Source organism: Coturnix japonica, unplaced genomic scaffold (genome assembly GCF_054131305.1).
Source record: "Coturnix japonica strain WE unplaced genomic scaffold, WE-NBRP24 Scf081, whole genome shotgun sequence".
In the NCBI taxonomy this organism is placed as follows: domain Eukaryota; kingdom Metazoa; phylum Chordata; class Aves; order Galliformes; family Phasianidae; genus Coturnix; species Coturnix japonica.
Genome location: NW_028188984.1, coordinates 87,987 through 106,582, shown reverse-complemented (window position 1 = coordinate 106,582; position 18,596 = coordinate 87,987). Strand labels below are relative to the sequence as shown.

Below are 18,596 nucleotides of genomic sequence, written 5' to 3'. Positions count from 1 at the left end.
TAGAGCTCTATGAGGTCCAGTAATATCCCATAGAGCTCTATGAGGTCACAGCGGATCCCAGTAACATCCCATAGAGCTCTATGAGGTCCAGTAACATCCCATAGAGCTCTATGAGGTCACAGTGGATCCCAGTAACATCCCATAGAGCTCTATGAGGTCACAGCGGATCCCAGTAACATCCCATAGAGCTCTATGAGGTCCAGTAACATCCCATAAAGCTCTATGAGGTCCAGTAACATCCCATAGAGCTCTATGAGGTCCAGTAACATCCCATAAAGCTCTATGAGGTCCAGTAACATCCCATAGAGCTTTATGAGGTCCAGTAACATCCCATAGAGCTCTATGAGGTCCAGTAACATCCCATAGAGCTCTATGAGGTCCAGTAACATCCCATAGAGCTCTATGAGGTCCAGTAACATCCCATAGAGCTCTATGAGGTCACAGTGGATCCCAGTAACATCCCATAGAGCTCTATGAGGTCCAGTAACATCCCATAGAGCTCTATGAGGTCACAGTGGATCCCAGTAACATCCCATAGAGCTTTATGAGGTCCAGTAACATCCCATAGAGCTCTATGAGGTCACAGCGGATCCCAGTAACATCCCATAGAGCTCTATGAGGTCCAGTAACATCCCATAGAGCTCTATGAGGTCACAGCGGATCCCAGTAACATCCCATAGAGCTCTATGAGGTCACAGCGGATCCCAGTAACATCCCATAGAGCTCTATGAGGTCACAGCGGATCCCAGTAACATCCCATAAAGCTCTCTGAGGTCCAGTAACATCCCATAGAGCTCTATGAGGTCACAGTGGATCCCAGTAACATCCCATAGAGCTCTATGTGGTCACAGCGGATCCCAGTAACATCCCAGTGAGCTCCGCCATCGCCGCATCACTCCTCCTACAGCTCCATCCTTCAGCAGTGCTGGTTTGGTTCAGCTTAGCTCAGTTGTTTGCTTGTTTCCAGCTTGGCTGATGTCATGAGGATTAACATTGGTGTCCATGGGTGACTGTTCCTCCCATGTTCTCAGAGGATGGGATGCAATGGGAATGGGGTGGGTAGGAGCAGCCATGCAGTGGGATGCAATGGGAATGGGGTGGGTAGGAGCAGCCATGCCCAGTGGGATGCAATGGGAATGGGGTGGGTAGGAGCAGCCATGCAATGGGATGCAATGGGATCAGGGTGGGTAGGAGCAGCCATGCAATGGGATGCAATGGGAATGGGGTGGGTAGGAGCAGCCATGCAATGGGATGCAATGGGAATGGGGTGGGTAGGAGCAGCCATGCAGTGGGATGCAATGGGAATGGGGTTGGTAGGAGCAGCCATGCAATGGGATGCAATGGGAATGGGGTGGGTAGGAGCAGCCATGCAATGGGATGCAATGGGAATGGGGTGGGTAGGAGCAGCCATGCAATGGGATCGGGGTGGGTAGGAGCAGCCATGCAATGGGATGCAATGGGAATGGGGTTGGTAGGAGCAGCCATGCAATGGGATGCAATGGGAATGGGATGGGTAGGAGCAGCCATGCAATGGGATGCAATGGGAATGGGGTGGGTAGGAGCAGCCATGCAATGGGATGCAGTGGGAATGGGGTGGGTAGGAGCAGCCATGCAATGGGATGCAATGGGAACGGGGTGGGTAGGAGCAGCCATGCAATGGGATGCAATGGGAATGGGGTGGGTAGGAGCAGCCATGCAGTGGGATGCAATGGGAATGGGGTGGGTAGGAGCAGCCATGCAATGGGATGCAATGGGATCGGGGTGGGTAGGAGCAGCCATGCAATGGGATGCAATGGGAATGGGGTGGGTAGGAGCAGCCATGCAATGGGATGCAATGGGAACGGGGTGGGTAGGAGCAGCCATGCAATGGGATGCAATGGGAATGGGGTGGGTAGGAGCAGCCATGCAATGGGATGCAATGGGAATGGGGTGGGTAGGAGCAGCCATGCCCAATGGGATGCAATGGGAATGGGGTGGGTAGGAGCAGCCATGCAATGGGATGCAATGGGAATGGGGTGGGTAGGTGCAGCCATGCAGTGGGATACAATGGGATCGGGGTGGGTAGGAGCAGCCATGGCCAATGGGATGCAATGGGAACGGGGTGGGTATGAGCAGCCATGCAATGGGATGCAATGGGAATGGGGTGGGTAGGAGCAGCCATGCAGTGGGATGCAATGGGATCGGGGTGGGTAGGAGCAGCCATGCAATGGGATGCAATGGGATCGGGGTGGGTAGGAGCAGCCGTGCCCAATGGGATGCAATGGGAATGGGGTGGGTAGGAGCAGCCATGCAATGGGATGCAGTGGGATCAGGGTGGGTAGGAGCAGCCCCATGAAGGGTTCCAAAGTCAGGGTGAGCTGCTGAGTCAGCACATCCAGTGCCCTCCCCTCTCCCTGTGCTGTTCCCCACCCCCACAGACCACTTCCTGAGCAGGCGTTGCCTTTGTAACTGCTTTGGGGGGGAGCACGTTGTGATATAGGGACGGAATTACCCACGCACGTGGTGGGACCCAGTGTGAGCTCTTGGGGTGCACAGCATCCAGGTAGGGGGAAAGTATATCTCTGTGTTTGGGGTCTGGGAGGTGCATGGGGCGCTCGGTGGATGGGGATGTGGTTGCACGTGGGGTGGGAACATGCAGGCTTGGTTATAGGGGAAGTGGGAGCTGGGGGGAAGCTGGTGCTCACCCTGAAGCCCCCTGTGTTGATTTACAAGGTTTCCTTGTGAATGTGGCCATTGCCAAGCATTGCTGGTGGATGGGGGACGTGGGATGGTTGTGGTCTTGTCTCCATGATGTGGTAATTTGGGGGGGCTTTGCTCTGGTTGCGATCTGTCCTCCATTATCTTGTTCCATATCAATGTTCAACATCAATGTTCCGTGGCCATTTGTTAGGAATATTTGAATCTAGATGACTTTAAAGCATTTCAGCAGTGCTTGGCAGTCCTTGTCTCTGGGATTCCTCATGGTGCTGGTTCTTCTTGCCGTAAGATCTACATTGGAGGGACCAGGACGTTGTGCCTTTCCTCCTGCTTGTTGTGACGTCCCCTTATAGCCATGGCGTTCCAATGGGGCAGAGCAGTGACCATCAGCCAGCCAGACCTGCTCCTCTTCACTTCTGGATGCTGCTCCTACAACTCACATCTTCCACATCGTGAACATGGAGAGAATAGAAGGGATAGAAATAGGATCTGACTCTTTCACTCTTCAAATAGGGCCTGGGCTGAGGGCTTAGTGAATGTATGAGAAGGGCAAGAGACCTGGGGCTGCTCAGCAGTTGAGTTGGGCAGCTTTGAGCCTTTTTGAGTGTGGAGAATTGAGCTGGGCGACTTTGAGCCTCATTGTGTTTTCAGGTAGAGTTGAGTTGGATGCCAAAGCCAAGAGCAGGTTGTTCATTTGGTTCGGCTCGGACAGGCTCCAAGGATGGATGTAGGGTGGGTGGTTGTTCACCATTCAGAGCCGGTCTGTCGTTACGTATTAATTCATATGAGTTCTATGATTTCACACCACATTTATCATGTCTGTACAACCCTTCGTCTCACTCTGGGTCATCTCCAGATCTGAAGCAGCTCATGGAGCCAAAGGGATCAAGTACGGATGGTTCTGCTCCTACTACAGCTCAGTATAACCTGGAAGAGTGGATTGGGCATTGATGGATGGCAGCAACCAAAACCATGGCATCCTTTGGTCTGTTGGTTTTAAGCCACGTTTGGAATGCTGCGGTTTGGGCCCCTTTTCCTGGTTGTGGAGCAGAAATCTCAGTGTTTGGATGCTGGTTGCTCAACATTTGGCTTTTCCAGCTTGATTTCCAGCTCTGCAGAGGGGCAGAGGGACCCGTAGCAGCACAAACAGAACACGTCAGTGTGACTCGCAGCCCCGTCCTCAGCCGGCCAAGCCCGAGTCAGATGAGACACGATGTGCTGCCAGCACGCCGCGCTTTGAAGAGCTCCTATCCTCAAGGTCACCTGCCTGGGGGCTTAGGAGTGTCCTTAAATACAGCCCTGAGCTGCTGCCGTGCAGAAAGAGAAAGCAAAGCAAAGCAAAGCATCCCGTTTCTGTCTGCGGACGGCCAAGGTCTTTCACCAGCACCGGAGAAGGAAAACTGATCCCAAAAACATCCGTTTTCAGGAGGAAATGTGAAACTCATGGCTCTGCCCAAGTCTTCTCGCCAGCTCATCTGTATTCAGGAGCGTGAGCGGAGCCTTCAGCAAAGCCACAGCAAAGGGACGGAGAGCACGATCGTCTTGTCCTGCCCTGGGGAGCGACTGGACGCACACGTGAGACACAGTGGGATGGTTCCTGATGCAGAGAAACGATGCCGTGCTCTTGGGATGGAACAGAACTTGCTCTGAGGCAGGACTTGGAGCAGGAATAACATGAGGGATATTGAGGATTGATGTTGTGCTCTTGCGATGGAGAGCAGTCCACCTAACCTGGAGATCTGGGGTAGAAAGGCCATCAAAGAGCCTGAGGAGCAATGCTGTCCCATTGGGATGGAGGAGTGCTCTGCCCTGCTTCAAGGTTTGCAGCAGTAAATACCATTAAGGATCAATACCGTTAAGGATCGTGAGGAGCGATGCTGTGTCCTTTTGGTGGAGAACCATTAAGGATCTCGAGGAGCCACGCTGTGTCCTTTAGATGGAGAACAGTCCATCCTATTTGTGGATTTTGGGGCAGAAACACCATTGAAGAGTGTGAGCAGTGAATGCCCTCCTATTGGGATGGAGGAGTAATTGTCCCTTCTGGAAGAGCTGGAGCTGCAATGTCATCACAAGTGCTTGGTTTGGGTTTGTAGGACGCCAGGCTGCTCCTTTGGGTGCCCTCAGTGGGAGTGTTGGGGTGCGAGCAACTTTCTCCTCTTGCAAAAGAGAAAGGTTCTGTGTTCATGTAGGAACTGCGGCTTCTATTAATGGTGAGTTGGGAGAAGAGCTGTTGTACCCTTTCCCTTTTTGTTTGTGTGTGTGGAGCGGCTTTGTTTTGCTTCTCAGCCCAAGGCCACACATTCCTTGCATGGGAATCCACTAGTTTGGAAAGAAAAATATAACCCTGTGCCATCCAAAGCAGCAGCAATCCCTGCTGTTGGGGCGGTGGATGGGGCTGCGGTGTTTTCCCACCTCTGTGCTGCACCATCTGCTGTTTTTCTGGCTCCGTGGGTCACTGCTGCCTCTTTGGACTCCACGTGTCAAGCCAAAGGTTTGTGGTTTTCCTTCCAGGCTATTTACAATATGCAGAAGCTGCCGGTGCCAATGAGAGAGTCTTCCAGCATCATTTGCTCTCAAATTAAACACCCAAGATGAAAGCTTCGCCCTGAGCAGGAGCTACTCTTTAATTCCAGAGCTAACTAATGCCTTGCAACACCCTGCGTTCTGCAGAGGATGATGCAAGACTTCACCTCTTGCCTAACCCTCCCTTATAGCCTCCTTGCTTGCCTAATACACCCCTGCTCAGATGGTAGTAGAGGAGCTAAAGTACCTCTTTTTGCCCCATTTAGATGTCTGGAGGGGAAAAAAAATGCCAACAACACAGGTTGGTTCGTTGCAGGGTTTGCTGCTTGTTTGGGAGACTTTTGGAAACTTTTGGTCCAAAAAGTAGTATTGCAAATTCTGGTCCAATCTGCTTGATTTCTTTTGGTTTTGGGAGCGTCTGGTTTTGGTCTGTGCCAAGTGTTCACCCTTAGGAAGAGCCCAGCTGATTTGGAGGGCTGAAGGCAGGGCTGATTCTCCCTCCCCCTCCTGTATTGCTGAGGTACGGGGTGCAGATGGGCTTTGAAGGTCAGGTGGGCATCCTCCCATTTGTGTGGTGGAGGGGAACCCTTCCAGTGCATTCAGACAATGGGCCCTTGCACAGATCAACAGCTTTCAAAGTTTAGGAAATAGTGTTTTTGATGGATTTCCTTTAAATCTGAAGGCTCCTCCAGACTGTTTCTAGAGACCTCTTTGGGAGCTGCATGTGAGAGCTCCAGGATAATGTAATTTCTTGGTCAAACTTCTGAAGCATCTCATCGTTTCCAGCTGCTGTAGTGCTGAGGTGATCCACCATCCCAAAGACGTCTTTGCTTTGAGCCCAATGCTCAGAGTATGGCCAACTTCAAAACTGTTTGAGTCGTTCAAGCCCCATCCGCTTGAGTTTCGAGCGTCTTCAGGGATGGAGATGATCTACATCCCAGAAGGGTCCCATGGGAAGAGTTTCCTGTGTTGTGACTTCCTTTTCCTTTCGTTATGCGTGTCCAGGAGGGGTTTGGCTCCATCTTCTCCCCACCCTCCAGTTAGTGGCTATAGGCAGCACCTTCCCGCTCTCATCTAGAAGCTAAACACTTCCAGTTTTCCCCTTGCTTGCCTTCATTCATTGAGTCCTCCTGTCCCCCATGGCTGGGGGCCTTTGTTGGACTTACTTCTTTGGATGTTGGATCTATCAACATTACTGCAAGGGCATTGCTCTTTAAAATAAGTAAATAAAAAGGGTCATAGCTGGGTTGAAAGGATCCCGTTGGAAAGAGCCTTTTGTAGAGCCTTTGGGTAGAAAGGATCCCATAAGGAAAACCTTTTGGAGACCCTTTGGGTAGAAAGGATCCCATAAGGAAAACCTTTTGGAGACCCTTTGGGTAGAAAGGATCCCATAAGGAAAACCTTTTTGGAGACCCTTTGAGTAAAAAGGATCCCATAAGGAAGACCTTTTGGAGATCCTTTGGGTAGAAAGGATCCCATAAGGAAAACCTTTTTGGAGACCCTTTGGGTAGAAAGGATCCCATAAGGAAAACCTTTTTGGAGACCCTTTGGGTAGAAAGGATCCCTTAGAAAAGAATCCCTGGAGACCCTTTGGGTAGAAAGGATCCTGTAGTGAAGAGCCCTTGGGAGACCCTCTGGGTATGAAGGATCTGACGTATGCAAGAATAATGATGTGATAAAGCACTTTGTAGTGTGTCCTTGTATTCCTGGGTGGTGGCGGTGACGGTTTAGGTAAAACCACACCTTGTGAGCGTGCTGTTAAAGCTCTGCTTATCAACGCTGCCCGCCGTGACCTTGGCGAGACGGAATGCTTTTGGCCCTAATGGAGACGTCGTTATTACTCAATGCATGACCTTTGGAATGTGTTTTGTGAGTAACCTTTGCCAAATGCAGCTAGAAATGGGTTCACCGTGCGTAGGAGAGCTCCTGGTCCTGGTGTAACCATTCCATACTGGGAACACAGTGCTGGTTTTCCTTATCTCTGCCCTTTGTGTGTGTTTTGGCTGTTGCAAGCTCACGTGTTGGCTCGATGTTTGGAAGCGTCTCAGTATCTTGGCTTCTCTAACTCTTAGAATCATAGAATTACCCAGGTTGGAAAAGACCTTGAAGATCATCAAGTCCAACCGCAGCCTAACCAGAACCCTAACTCTAGCAACCCTACACTAAATCATATCCCTGAGTAGAGATATCTTGGTGTAGAGGAAAAAATATAGAAGTGTAGAACTTTATGAGGTGGAAGGGACCCATGAGGATCATTGAATCCAACTCCCTGCTCAACACGAGAGCTCCCAAAGTCCAAACCCTGTAGCTGAGCGCGGTGTCCATTTTGGTTAAACACACCAAATATCTGGGGCTGCTCCTGGTGCATCTTGCTCTCTACACCCAACACCATCTTCATGCCCCTCCACTGGACAGTTTTGTGTCCTCTCTATGTAGTGGATCCAATGGATGAGAGTGGTTGACCTTATGGCTGCTGCCTTGCTCTCCTGGGAGAAGCCGCAGTTGCGCTCCCGTGGTCGGAGGAGCAGCTCTCTCTGGATTACCATAGAGGGTAAATGTGAGCTTGCTAAGTCCAAGACATTAAACTCCCTCATCTCTTGCTGTTTCCAAGAAACCAGGATTTGCAGGGAGCACAGTTACGTGCTCATCAGGAGGAAGATAAATCACGGCGTGTTTTCCTCTAAAGGAGACAGCTGCTAAAAATAGGAGCCACGCTGGAGCCGTGCGGAACAAAGAGCCCCTGGAAGGCTCCTGCCCGTCCCTTCACCCACCATCCCCTCCGTCAGCTTCCTTTCTCCTCCTGTCTGCTGCTTTCGGTTTGATTCCTTTTGGAAGTGTTTGACACTCTGCCCTTTCGGGAGGGTTTTCCCATCCCTTCCCCCACGTGCCTGGCCAGGCTGGTCAGTGACTCAGGCTTTCCTGAATGAGCACTGTTTGTCCCCCGTGACCTCACAGCTTGGCTGTGCATCCCAATGGGGCTTTTCCAAAGTGCTTCTGAAACAAAAAACAAACCCTGAGCTGCTGGAGTTCAAGGCCACCTCTGCGTGTTTTCTGATTGTGCCGATGGAGGATTGCCACGATGGCCCCATCCAGATGAAAGACCTCAGAACCCATCATCTCCTTCCAAGGGATCCTCAGCTTTAAGCTTCTCACCCCTCGCTTGAGATGTTAAGGTGGAAAACCAGCAATGGCTTTTCATGTTCCTTTGCTTTTGGGGCAGGTTCTGCTTTGCCTCCTTCATCTCCATCATGATGGTCCCAAATTTCTTCAGCTATCGTGCTCGACTTTTGGCACATAAACAGCCAGAAAAAAAACCAAACAAGCATGATCTGCAAGTGGTTGCATCAGTCAGGGAGGGGATGGAGGTCAGTTACAGTCATAAGGACCACAGAATATCCTGAGTTGGAATGGACCCATTGGGATCATCCAGTCCAACTCTTGACTCCATAGCTGCAATGTGCATGTGGGTCTTGTGCCCGCTCCTCTCTCTGCTTGCGTTCTCTGTCCAGGCAGGTGTGATCCATATGTCCTGCTTGGACACCAACAGAACTATCTCCACTTCTTTAGGCCTGATCCTGGTCCAGCTGAGCCCGATAGAGCTCAGCAAGATTCACCTGTGCATTGTCAACCCCAGGCAGGTTTGTGGTAAGCACCACCACCCCAAGGGTCCCACCACCAAGCCTAGAATGATGCTCAGCTGTGCACCCAGAGGAACCAGAGCCCATGGGATGCCATCTGCTTTGTAGAGTGGACGAAACCAACCCCTCCAGGTTGGCAAAGCGTGGCTGGAGCTGTGCACATCCCCTCTTTAACCTGCTTAGTTGCAGGAGCGATTATCCACCAAATACTTTTTGCGCGGGATTAAACCCTCTTAAGTGTGGCTCAGCAATCCTCCCGTAATCCAGACCCGGCCGTAGCAGGACAGGGCAGCAGGAGCAGAGGGGGTTGATCTGCTGGGAAAGCTTTTACTTTCCAACACCCAAATCACGTTGATTGCAAATTGCACTGCAGGAGCCTCACTTGGGCACTGACCTTGGAGCTTTCCTCTCTGTTGCAGATGAGCCTGATCCTGCCCTCTCCGGTGCTGTCCCAGCCCCAGCTCACAGGACCGAACTCGGGTAAGTGCCCTGGGGTTGTTGCAGAGCATCTCCCCTCGCTAACAGCACAAAACCCCCAAATTTCTGCTTGGCTGTCCCCAAAGAGGGTTGTCCCAACCACCGAGGCCGTCACCTTGGAACCAGCCAGCACCGTCCCTTCTCTCCAACGCTCACTGTTGGTTGCTCCAACGTAGCTTCATTTCACCACTTCCCACCACCATCCCTTTCTTCTGCCCACCCCACATCGCCCCTTGGAACACCTCAGTTCTGCTTTGCTCTCTCGGGGTCACCCCTGGTACAAGGGGAAGAGGTGGCTGCTTGGATGGGGGTCCCCAAGCTCAATAGGGGTGTCCCTTACACCTCTGAGCACACTGGAAAAGCAGATTGAGTGGTGGCAGCCCATGGTTCCTTATGGGAATCTCTCTCCCTCAGCCTTTGTTTGTCGATACAGTCCATGCCTGGCATGTTTTAATGGGTTTATTTTAGTATCTGTTGTTGAATGATCCTTCCTGGGCCAGCGGTTTCCTTAGAGAGTTATTTTTAATAACGTTTGCGGTGCATATGGGAATCGCATTTCCCTGCTAGTGCGCTGCAGATGATGGAGAGCCCGTCCTCTCAATTTCTCTGTGTGTTTAGGGAAAGATTTGGAGCTGGGAGGGCAGATGCAGGACCTGGTTTGCCCCTGAACTCTGCTTTTTAGGAAATAAATAGGTTTAAAAACCACACGTGGAACTGGAAGCCCCGCTGTCCCCAACAAAGAAAGGCACTTTATTCTCCTGGCAGCACAGCCTGACCCATGAGATAACACTGCTGACCTGGAGCAGCTCCTTGCACAATATCTTGAGTCTTTGGGCTCTTTTAGGCTCTGGGTTTCTTCCCTTGGGAGTGGTTCCAACAGAGCCCCAGGGCACGGTGCTCTTGGCCACTCATCCCTTCCATCAGCACCCCATCAGTAGATGGGAGTTGGTGGCATCTCCTCTGTCTTCCCATCCCTGCCCCAAGGCTTGGGCCACAGGTTGGGGTCTGCTGGCATCTTCCAGACCCCATGAAGCTGCCAGTGGAGATGTCCTCTTCCTTCTGTCTAGGTCCTTTTGGTGTTGGGCTTTCTGTTCTGGTTGAGATTTGGGTCAGGACTGTTCTTTGTGGATTGCTTGGAATCTCTTCAGAAGGCTGAATACGGTCATCAGGTGCTTTAGGATTTTATGGTTTCCCTAGTGAGCCTCCCACCACCCTTGCAGAAGGGCTTGACGCTCTGTCTCACTGTGCAGACATCTCCAATCCCTTGGGGCCATTCTTCAGAACATTGGGTACTTTTCATTGCACCTTTGTGGTCTCCTTTTTTTCATATGGGACAAAGATTTCAAGCCCAAACATTGGACTTTCAAAGCCATTTGGATTTGGAGCCCATGGGGTTGTTTTCTGGAACCCAACACGTCTTTGCTGTAGTGGTGGTATCAACAGCACTATTTAGTTGGCCTTGTGTCACCCAGTCCACCAGTATTGTTGCCACATGAAGACTTGTTTTCCAGCTCTTTGATGGGATCTTACTAACTTTGGGGTCCTGCTGAGGATTTGGGGGAGGAAACAACTCAATCCAGCGTGATTTGGGGTATCTGCAAGAGGGTGGAAGGATGGAGGATGGTATTTTCCCCCCTTGTGCTGCAGAGAGAAACTTGTACTTCATGATGGGGACAAGCTCCTTTAGTCCCACAGACCTTTGGTGTGTTTCACGTTGGCATATCTGTCCTGTATTTATGCAGCTCATTGTCCTGCTATTTGGCTTGTTAGTACCAAGCGTCACAGTTGGGTAAAAGGGCAATGGCCAACGGAGAGTGGGATGGGATGGGATGGGATGGGATGGGATGGGATGGGATGGGATGGGATGGGATGGGATGGGATGGGATGGGATGGGATGGGATGGGATGGGATGGGATAGGATGAGTGGTCCTTGGGCTCATTTTCTTTCATCCTGAATCTTTGATGTTCGGGGTGATATGGGAGGAATCTGCCCTGTTAACCAGCTGTTAACTGTCCAAAATTCTTTTGCAGCTCCAAGACTGAAGAGCATTTAGAGTTCCAGAAGACTTTGTACAGAGCGGACACCAGGAGCTCCTTGGAGCTGCACGCCATGACCGTGTCTGGCAGTGTGCCCTGGGACACCTCCGCCCTGGAGACGCGAGCGGGTGATGGCAGAGAAGAAAGCACTTTAGAGAGACTCTCTGGCTTGAAGGACTCAAAGGACATGTCGGCATTTCCAGGGGATCCCCAGGTTGTAAATACAGTGCGGGTGGATCCTGAGGATCTGGAGAGCGATGCTGAGGAGATGGCTGCTGGCATGGCGGCATCTGGGACACCCAACCCTTGCACGGGGCCACCGGTGGGTGGTGGGGAGGAGAAATACCTTAAACCTGAACCAAAGCAACTTGAAGGTGTCGGCAAAGAGCACTTAGAGAAAAGCCGGAGGGGGATCCAGAGGGTTGACTGGATTTCTCGACCCAACAGAAGCCCGAGTCCTCACTACAAAGACGTGAGCAAGCCGACGGATGTAGCAACCAATGTACCCTACCGGGGACAGGCTGTGCGTGAAGTGCCTCCTCCGCTGACTCCGACAGTGTTCAGGAAATCTCTGAACCCTGTCCTCAGCAAGTCCAAAACCCTCGAGACCCCCTCGTCCCAAAGGAAGGGGCTGGGGGTTGACTCGGATGCGGGTGAGATGGCTGAGTGGACCATCCCAAAGCCAGCTTTGCAGCTCAGCACCGACCTCAGCATCGGCAAACAGTCGTGGATGGTGAATTCTGAGGATTCTGTGGAGAGGATCCCATTGATGTCCCTGGAACCCTCTCCCTGCAGCTCCTATGATGTGGAGATGAGGCCCTACGTGTGCAGCGTGCTGGTGGAGGAGCAGGGCAAAGAGGAGCTGGGCCCCGAGGAGGACCCCACAGTGTACACGTGCATCGAGTGCAGCATCTACTTCAAGAAGAAGGAGCACCTGATGGATCACATGCTCCAGCACAACCGTGGACCAGGGAGGGACCAAGACGGGGATGCTCTTGGAGGGCAGTGCCAGTTCTGCTGCAATGAGTGCGGGTGGGCGTTTGGGGACCTGGCATCGCTGGAGCAGCATAAAAGGCTCCACCAGGAATCCAGGGAAAAAATCATCGAGGAGATCCAGAAGCTGAATGAGTTCCCAGATGAAGGTCGGGAAGCCCGGCTGCAGTGCCCCAAGTGTGTCTTCGGCACCAACTCCTCCAAGATCTTCGTGCAACATGCCAAGATGCACGTCAAGGAGAGGAAGGACCAAGGGGCGAAGGGCTTGAACCTCTACGGGGGCGGAGAGCTGCAGGATGGAGCCATGCACGGGATGTACAAACACTTCAAACCCAATGAGCACATGCCCCTGCAAGTGCAGGCACCTCTGCACGGCAAAGGGCTCAGCACCTGCATGCTCTGCAGCTTTCCAGCACCCAACGAGAACATCCTCAAAGAGCACATGAAATACGCCCATTCCCACTTCTCTTGGGACGCGGAGGTGTATGAAGAAGACCCCAACCAACCTGGAACCAGCAAGGATGCCTACAGCCCCGCCGGGCCGGGCCGCTTCGCAGAGACTGATTATTTTGGCAAAGCAGACCAGCTCTTCCCTCCACACCATCGGGAAAGCATGTTGCATTACGACATCCATGGTTTCACCGTAGATCACCCAAGACACAACAAAAGCAATGGGGGTAGCAAAAAGGACTATGCAACAGCAGGGTACCATGCCAAGAAAGCAGCCCCGTACGCTGCCCGGCACAAAAACACGGGGCTCTCCTCCTCAAAGGCTTATTCGCAATTTGCTCTGCAGCACCTGAAAAAAAAAACAGCAGCTCAGCACCTCGAAGCTGAAGGTGACGGTCTGAGGAGTCACCCAACGGGAATGGAGGAGGTCAGGCACAAATGGATGTTCATCAACGAGGTGGGAGGCGTGGAGGGCGAGTTTTCCATGACCATGGACACGGACTTGATGGAGCACAGAGTCACCAAACCCGTCACCATCCCTCAAGCTGCTTTGGACCTCAAGAGGGCCTACAGAGACACATTGAGAGCCACAGACCCTTTGATCGCCTCCGAAGAGCAGCAGCAGCAGCTGAGGATGATGGTGCCCATCGTTCTGCTGGAGGAGGTCAACCCACACCCCAAAGCAAAGAAGCGGCCCCGGGCTAAGCTCTACAAGAAGAAAGCAGCGTTCCCATCGCGGGAGTTGATGATGGAAGAGCCTCTTCCCTTGGATATGCTCCTGTTGGACTCTCCTTTAGAGTTTGATGACTTTTTGGACTCGGACTCACCCATGTTGAAGAACGAGGAGAGGAAATGCCCGTACTGCCCGGATCGGTTCCACAATGGCATCGGGTTGGCAAACCACGTGCGGGGCCACCTCAATCGGGTTGGGGTGAGCTACAACGTCCGACATTTCATCTCGGCAGAAGAAGTGAAAGCTATTGAGCAAAAATTTTCCTTCCAAAAGAAGAAGAAAAAAGGTAGTATGTATTCAATTTGCCGTGCTTTCTATTTTCTTGCTTTAATCAGCGGGCTTTAGAAACCCCCCCCCTGACTATGGGTACGTATGGTGCCATGGCCAGCCTTGATGGCTACGGTGCATCTCATGGCTCTTTTGGGTCTAACACCCCCCTGCCAAAGACTTGATCCAATCTTTTACCTGCTGACTCTGTCCTTCTTTCCTTAGTTGCAAACTTCGACCCGAGCACATTCAGCCTGATGCGATGCGAGTTCTGCGGGGCCGGCTTCGACACACGCGCCGGGCTCTCCAGCCACGCCAGGGCCCACCTGAGAGACTTTGGTATTACCAACTGGGAGCTCACCATCTCGCCCATCAACATCCTCAAGGAGCTGTTGGCCAACTCGGCAGAGTACCCCATGCTGCAGGCGGCGGTGGGAGCGGAGCCCTCATCCCCAGGCCGAGAGCCCCACGGCTTCATGCCCCGCAAGAGCATGACCCCCATCTCCGAGTGCAGCATTCCACGCTCTCCTCTGTCCCCATTCCCCCCATCTTGGGGAGATGAGTCCTTGCAGTCCTACAGAGACGGTGAGTGAACCCTTTTGCTGTCAGCTTCTCTTGATCCTTGGTGGAGGGGATGGATTGCTTGGCGTCCATTTGTGCGTCTTTGTGGTTGTCGTGCTGGGTGAAGTCTGAGCCCAGTTTGGGGCAGGTGGAGATGTGATGGAAGATCTCAAGCTGTGGATGGAGGAATTGCCTCCTGCTGTGCTTAGGAAGGTGATTTCTGTCAGCAAAACTCATAAACCCAGGATGTGTATTTGGGTGTTCGAGGCCGAGGAGCGCGCTTTGGGATATTTGGGGGGGCAGAGATATTTGGGGCTGAGTGTGGCCACCTGCTCTTTAGAAGGTGCTGTGTTCACCCCTTGGCAGCTCGTTTTCCCTCAGTGTTGGTTTCCCAAGGGAGAATTGGAGGTTTGACCTTTGGGTCTTAGTGAGGCCCTTCCATCAGCAGAGCCCCCATAGTACTCGTGGAGCAGCACTGGGTTCAGAGCAATGTCTTTCCCTTAAAGCTTTCAAACTTCCCCCCCCCAAAAAAACTGACTTGGCACAAAATCTTTGCAACAAAAACATTCTCCCAAAGGCTGAAAACTCGCTGAAAAAGTGACATTGTGTGCTCCGTCACCTTTTTGAAGTCCTCCTTGTAGAGGTTGTGCTCAGCGCGATCCTACGCGAGCTTTTCGCTGCAGGGATCCATCTGTCTTTAATTGAAATATCATAAAGCCTGTAATCCCTGCTCTCCGTAACGAACACAAATGAGCACAGCCAATGCCAGCTCTTAATTCTTGTCTTGGAAGAGCTGGAAGATGAAGAGCTCTAAGCCCATGGCAGGGGCTGATGCCAAGGAGGGAGTTCAGCGTGGTTCCTGCTCCTGCACCTTCTGCTCCTGGTTAAAGCAGTTCCGAATGCAGTGAACTAATATCAGGTGTCCCCAGTATTAAATTTAAGGCTGGAGAGGGAAAAAAGGAGGATTTGTCTTGAGAAAAGGGATGTGTGTTGTAGTAGGATTTTGTCAATGGGTTTGGCCAACATTGCTCATGTTTTTGGTGTGTGATGTTGGGAACGTCTCCTGCTCCATCCCATCTCCATCTCAGGTTGCAGAATGGCAGCGGGCTGGAACCCAAAGCCAACTCACCAAAAGGGGTGAAGTATGAAGGGGTCGGGGGAATGGGGTACTATATAGATCTATAAGGGTGGGGGGGGACTTGGGGTTTGTTTTAGGGATCCATGGGTTAGCTTGAATCACTTGGGAGATGTCGGGGCACTGAGAGCTTGTAGCAGGAGGGTTGAATGGTGCAGCATCAGGGAACTGATCCTATATCCTTTCTGGATGAGGATCCCAAAATGGGGCTGCCCCTTCCTTCCCTTTGCTTGTTTCCTCCCCCTCTAAATCCTGAATGGAACAAAGCCCCATTTAGGTGGCACTGAGGAGGTTCCTCATTGCAAAGCTTTGTCTCTATTGGTGATCAGTTTGCTTGTTTCCCAGCATTTTGGCTACCAATGGCTTTCTATGCATCTCTGAACATAGAGCGCATAGTGGGTGGGTGCAGGTTATCATTGGTCATAGCCAGCATGCATGAAGGGAAAGCCATCCCCTTGAAGGTCACCCAGCTGGGGGACAAAGGGAAGGTGCAAGAGGTGAGTTTTAATGATTTGGGGGAAATATTGAGGTTTTTTGGACAAAATATGCAGCATAAAGCTGGATAAACACGTAACATAATGGCTGAAAGGCAGTGCAGTCGTTGGTCATAGCCAGCGTGCATGGAGGGACAGCCATGCCCTGTGTGTCCTCTTGAAGGCCACCCACCTAGGGGACAAGGAGAAGAGAGTGGAGGTGTTTTTTAATGAATTTTGGCTAATTTAGGGGATTTCTGGACAAGATATCCAGCATAAAGCTGGTTAAACACATAATGCATTCAGTGCGTGGTTGGGTTGTTGGCGTTCAAGAAGCCTATTGGATCCATATGATCCAAATGATGGGTACCGCTGTGACCAGGCCAGAAGCATTCGGGTTTATTTGTCTTTGGGATTATTTCCCACCAAACCCAAACAATTCCCGTCATCTCACTTTACCTGTCGCTCTGCTTCACCCACGTTCATCTTCCAACTGTGGCTTTGTCCTTATCCTCCATTTCTGCATTGTATTATGTATATACTTGTGCATTCCATTCTGTATATTCTCATATAGAATTCTGCTTGAAGGTTTGTTGCCTCTTGACTGAAGTCTCCGAGCCATCAGCACTTCCCACATCTCTGACTCCCATTTCGAGTTGGATTTGGGGTTTTTATGCCCTTCCTGCTCTTTTCCCAGCACTTTCCCCCTAATTGAATTTGTTCTAATGGTATCTTGGATTCTTTTTCTCCTTGTCTTCATGGAGTGGCATTGCCCTTCCTTGTCTTCCACACATTCTACCCAACCCTGACCTGGATGTGCCATTAAAACAGGCCTTCAATGACGACCCCTACCCCAGAAGAAGGGCCCCCAATGGTGACCTCTTCCCCAGCACAGCTGGAGCTGGGAGAGGACATTCAATGCCAATTATTTCAGCACAGCTCTGATTTCCATTCTGAGCTTCTCTTTCTCTCATTGTGGCTGCCCCCCTTCGCCAAGGAGAAGAAAAGGAATCAAAATTAAAACACCGAAGCTTTGTAGATGGGGCCTTTTGTCTTTCGTCCCATCCATGAGGCTCATCCCACGTTTGCTGCTGAAGAATGGATGTCAGAAACCCTTTGGAGGTACCTGACCCCATCGAGCCCACCTATAGAGCCAGGTCACAAAGCTCAGGGCTGTGTCCCATTGAACACATTGGGTCTGTGTGGGGTGGAGGTGACAGCCCCTCCTCTGTGCCCTGAGGACCCTCCTCCTTGTGCTGCTCTCCTGACCCACTTTCCACAGTCTTTCATTCTTTTCTTGACATCCAGCTTGCTGCAGAGCTCCTGTTGGCCTCTTCTTGCCCTATTTTCACACAGGCTGAGCTACGGCCACAGGAGATGGCACTGAATTCCTCCATCCAGGTCTTTCTGTGCAGTAATTATGGGGCGATGCTTCCTGGGGGCAGCGCTATGAGATCACAGTGACCCCTTGCTGCCTTTTGGTTGTGGCAGCAATGATAGGGAATCAATTTATTTCTTAATTCTTAGGGGAAAACCCATTTCGGGATGGCTGGAAGGAGGGGTGGTTGATGCTGGGGGAGCTCTCAGCCCCAACCAAGCATTGAAACGTCGCGTATTTCTTGTATTCCAGGACATAGGAACGTTGCTTATTTCTTGCACTCCTTCCCATCCCATTAAATTTCAGCCAGCAATACCTCAAGGTCTTCCTTCTCCGTGCATATTTTCCAGCTCTGCTTCCCTCCAAACCAAGGAGAGCAGTTCCACCCTGTGGTTAAACCTGTCTGAACCCAACGCGGGTTGCCAAAAGGGAAAGGCAGAGTTGGCACACGTAGGTTGGTAGCACAGCCAACGAAGGGAAAGCACCACGTTGGAAACCATCAGTGAGATGGAAAACACAACACAGAGCTGGCCAAGCCTTTTGGCAGAGCTCCGTGTGCTTGGCTGGCTGGCAATAAACTGATTCTTTCATTCCTATCCCACACGGAGCCAATTAGTGGCACGGCGACTGCACTCCCCGTGCCCCTCATCATTTCCTTGCACTGTATGGAAGAGCTTGAGCCCCATTGGGATCCATCTCAAGGTGCTCAAAGAGTTGACCCATGTCATCATGAGACCTCTCTCAGTTATTATTATTTTATTTAATGGCCTTGGGAATCTGGAGCCAAGAAGAGCAAGAGAGAAGCCCCTGGTAATTATAGGGCTGTTAGTCTCGCTTCAGTGCCAGTAAAAATGATGAAGATTGTTCCAGGACTTGAAAGCCATCAGTAATTGATCACAGCAACGCAGGTTCATAAGGGGCAAGTCCTGCTTAACGAACTTAATTTCCTTTATGACAAGGTTACCCACCTTGCTGACCAAAGGAATCCAGGTGATGTCATCCTCTTGGATTCCAGCACCTCTCTGCTCTCTGGTGGCCCGATGGAGAGGCACAGAGTTGTGTCATGGGATTCTGTTAATGTAGGGTTTGGGTTTTGTGGGTGGTTTTTGGGCAGGCGTATGGAGTTATCTGGAACGTTGTCTGTTGTTAAAAGGTTTATCTCTGATATTCTGAGCGTGCCACGTTGGGAATTTGGGTTGGGATATTTCGCTTCAGTAGGAATTTGAATTTCTGT

General features: G+C 51.4%; 1 protein-coding gene across 11 annotated transcripts in view; it reads left to right on the top strand.

Annotated features, from left to right (window-relative positions):
• WIZ (WIZ zinc finger) overlaps positions 1–18,596 on the top strand; it is a 65,025-nt gene that overhangs the window by 28,742 nt on the left and 17,687 nt on the right. For 5 of the 11 annotated variants that reach the window (XM_085534363.1, XM_032441567.2, XM_085534361.1 and 2 more), the window contains exons 3-5: positions 9,278–9,338; positions 11,367–13,837; positions 14,041–14,400. In XM_085534363.1, the coding sequence (XP_085390489.1) occupies positions 9,278–9,338; positions 11,367–13,837; positions 14,041–14,400 (2,892 nt within the window). Of the gene's footprint in view, positions 1–3,795; positions 4,908–9,277; positions 9,339–11,366; positions 13,838–14,040; positions 14,401–18,596 lie in introns of those variants that run through there. The other 6 variants (XM_085534364.1, XM_085534362.1, XM_085534360.1 and 3 more) reach the window with 4 other exon arrangements.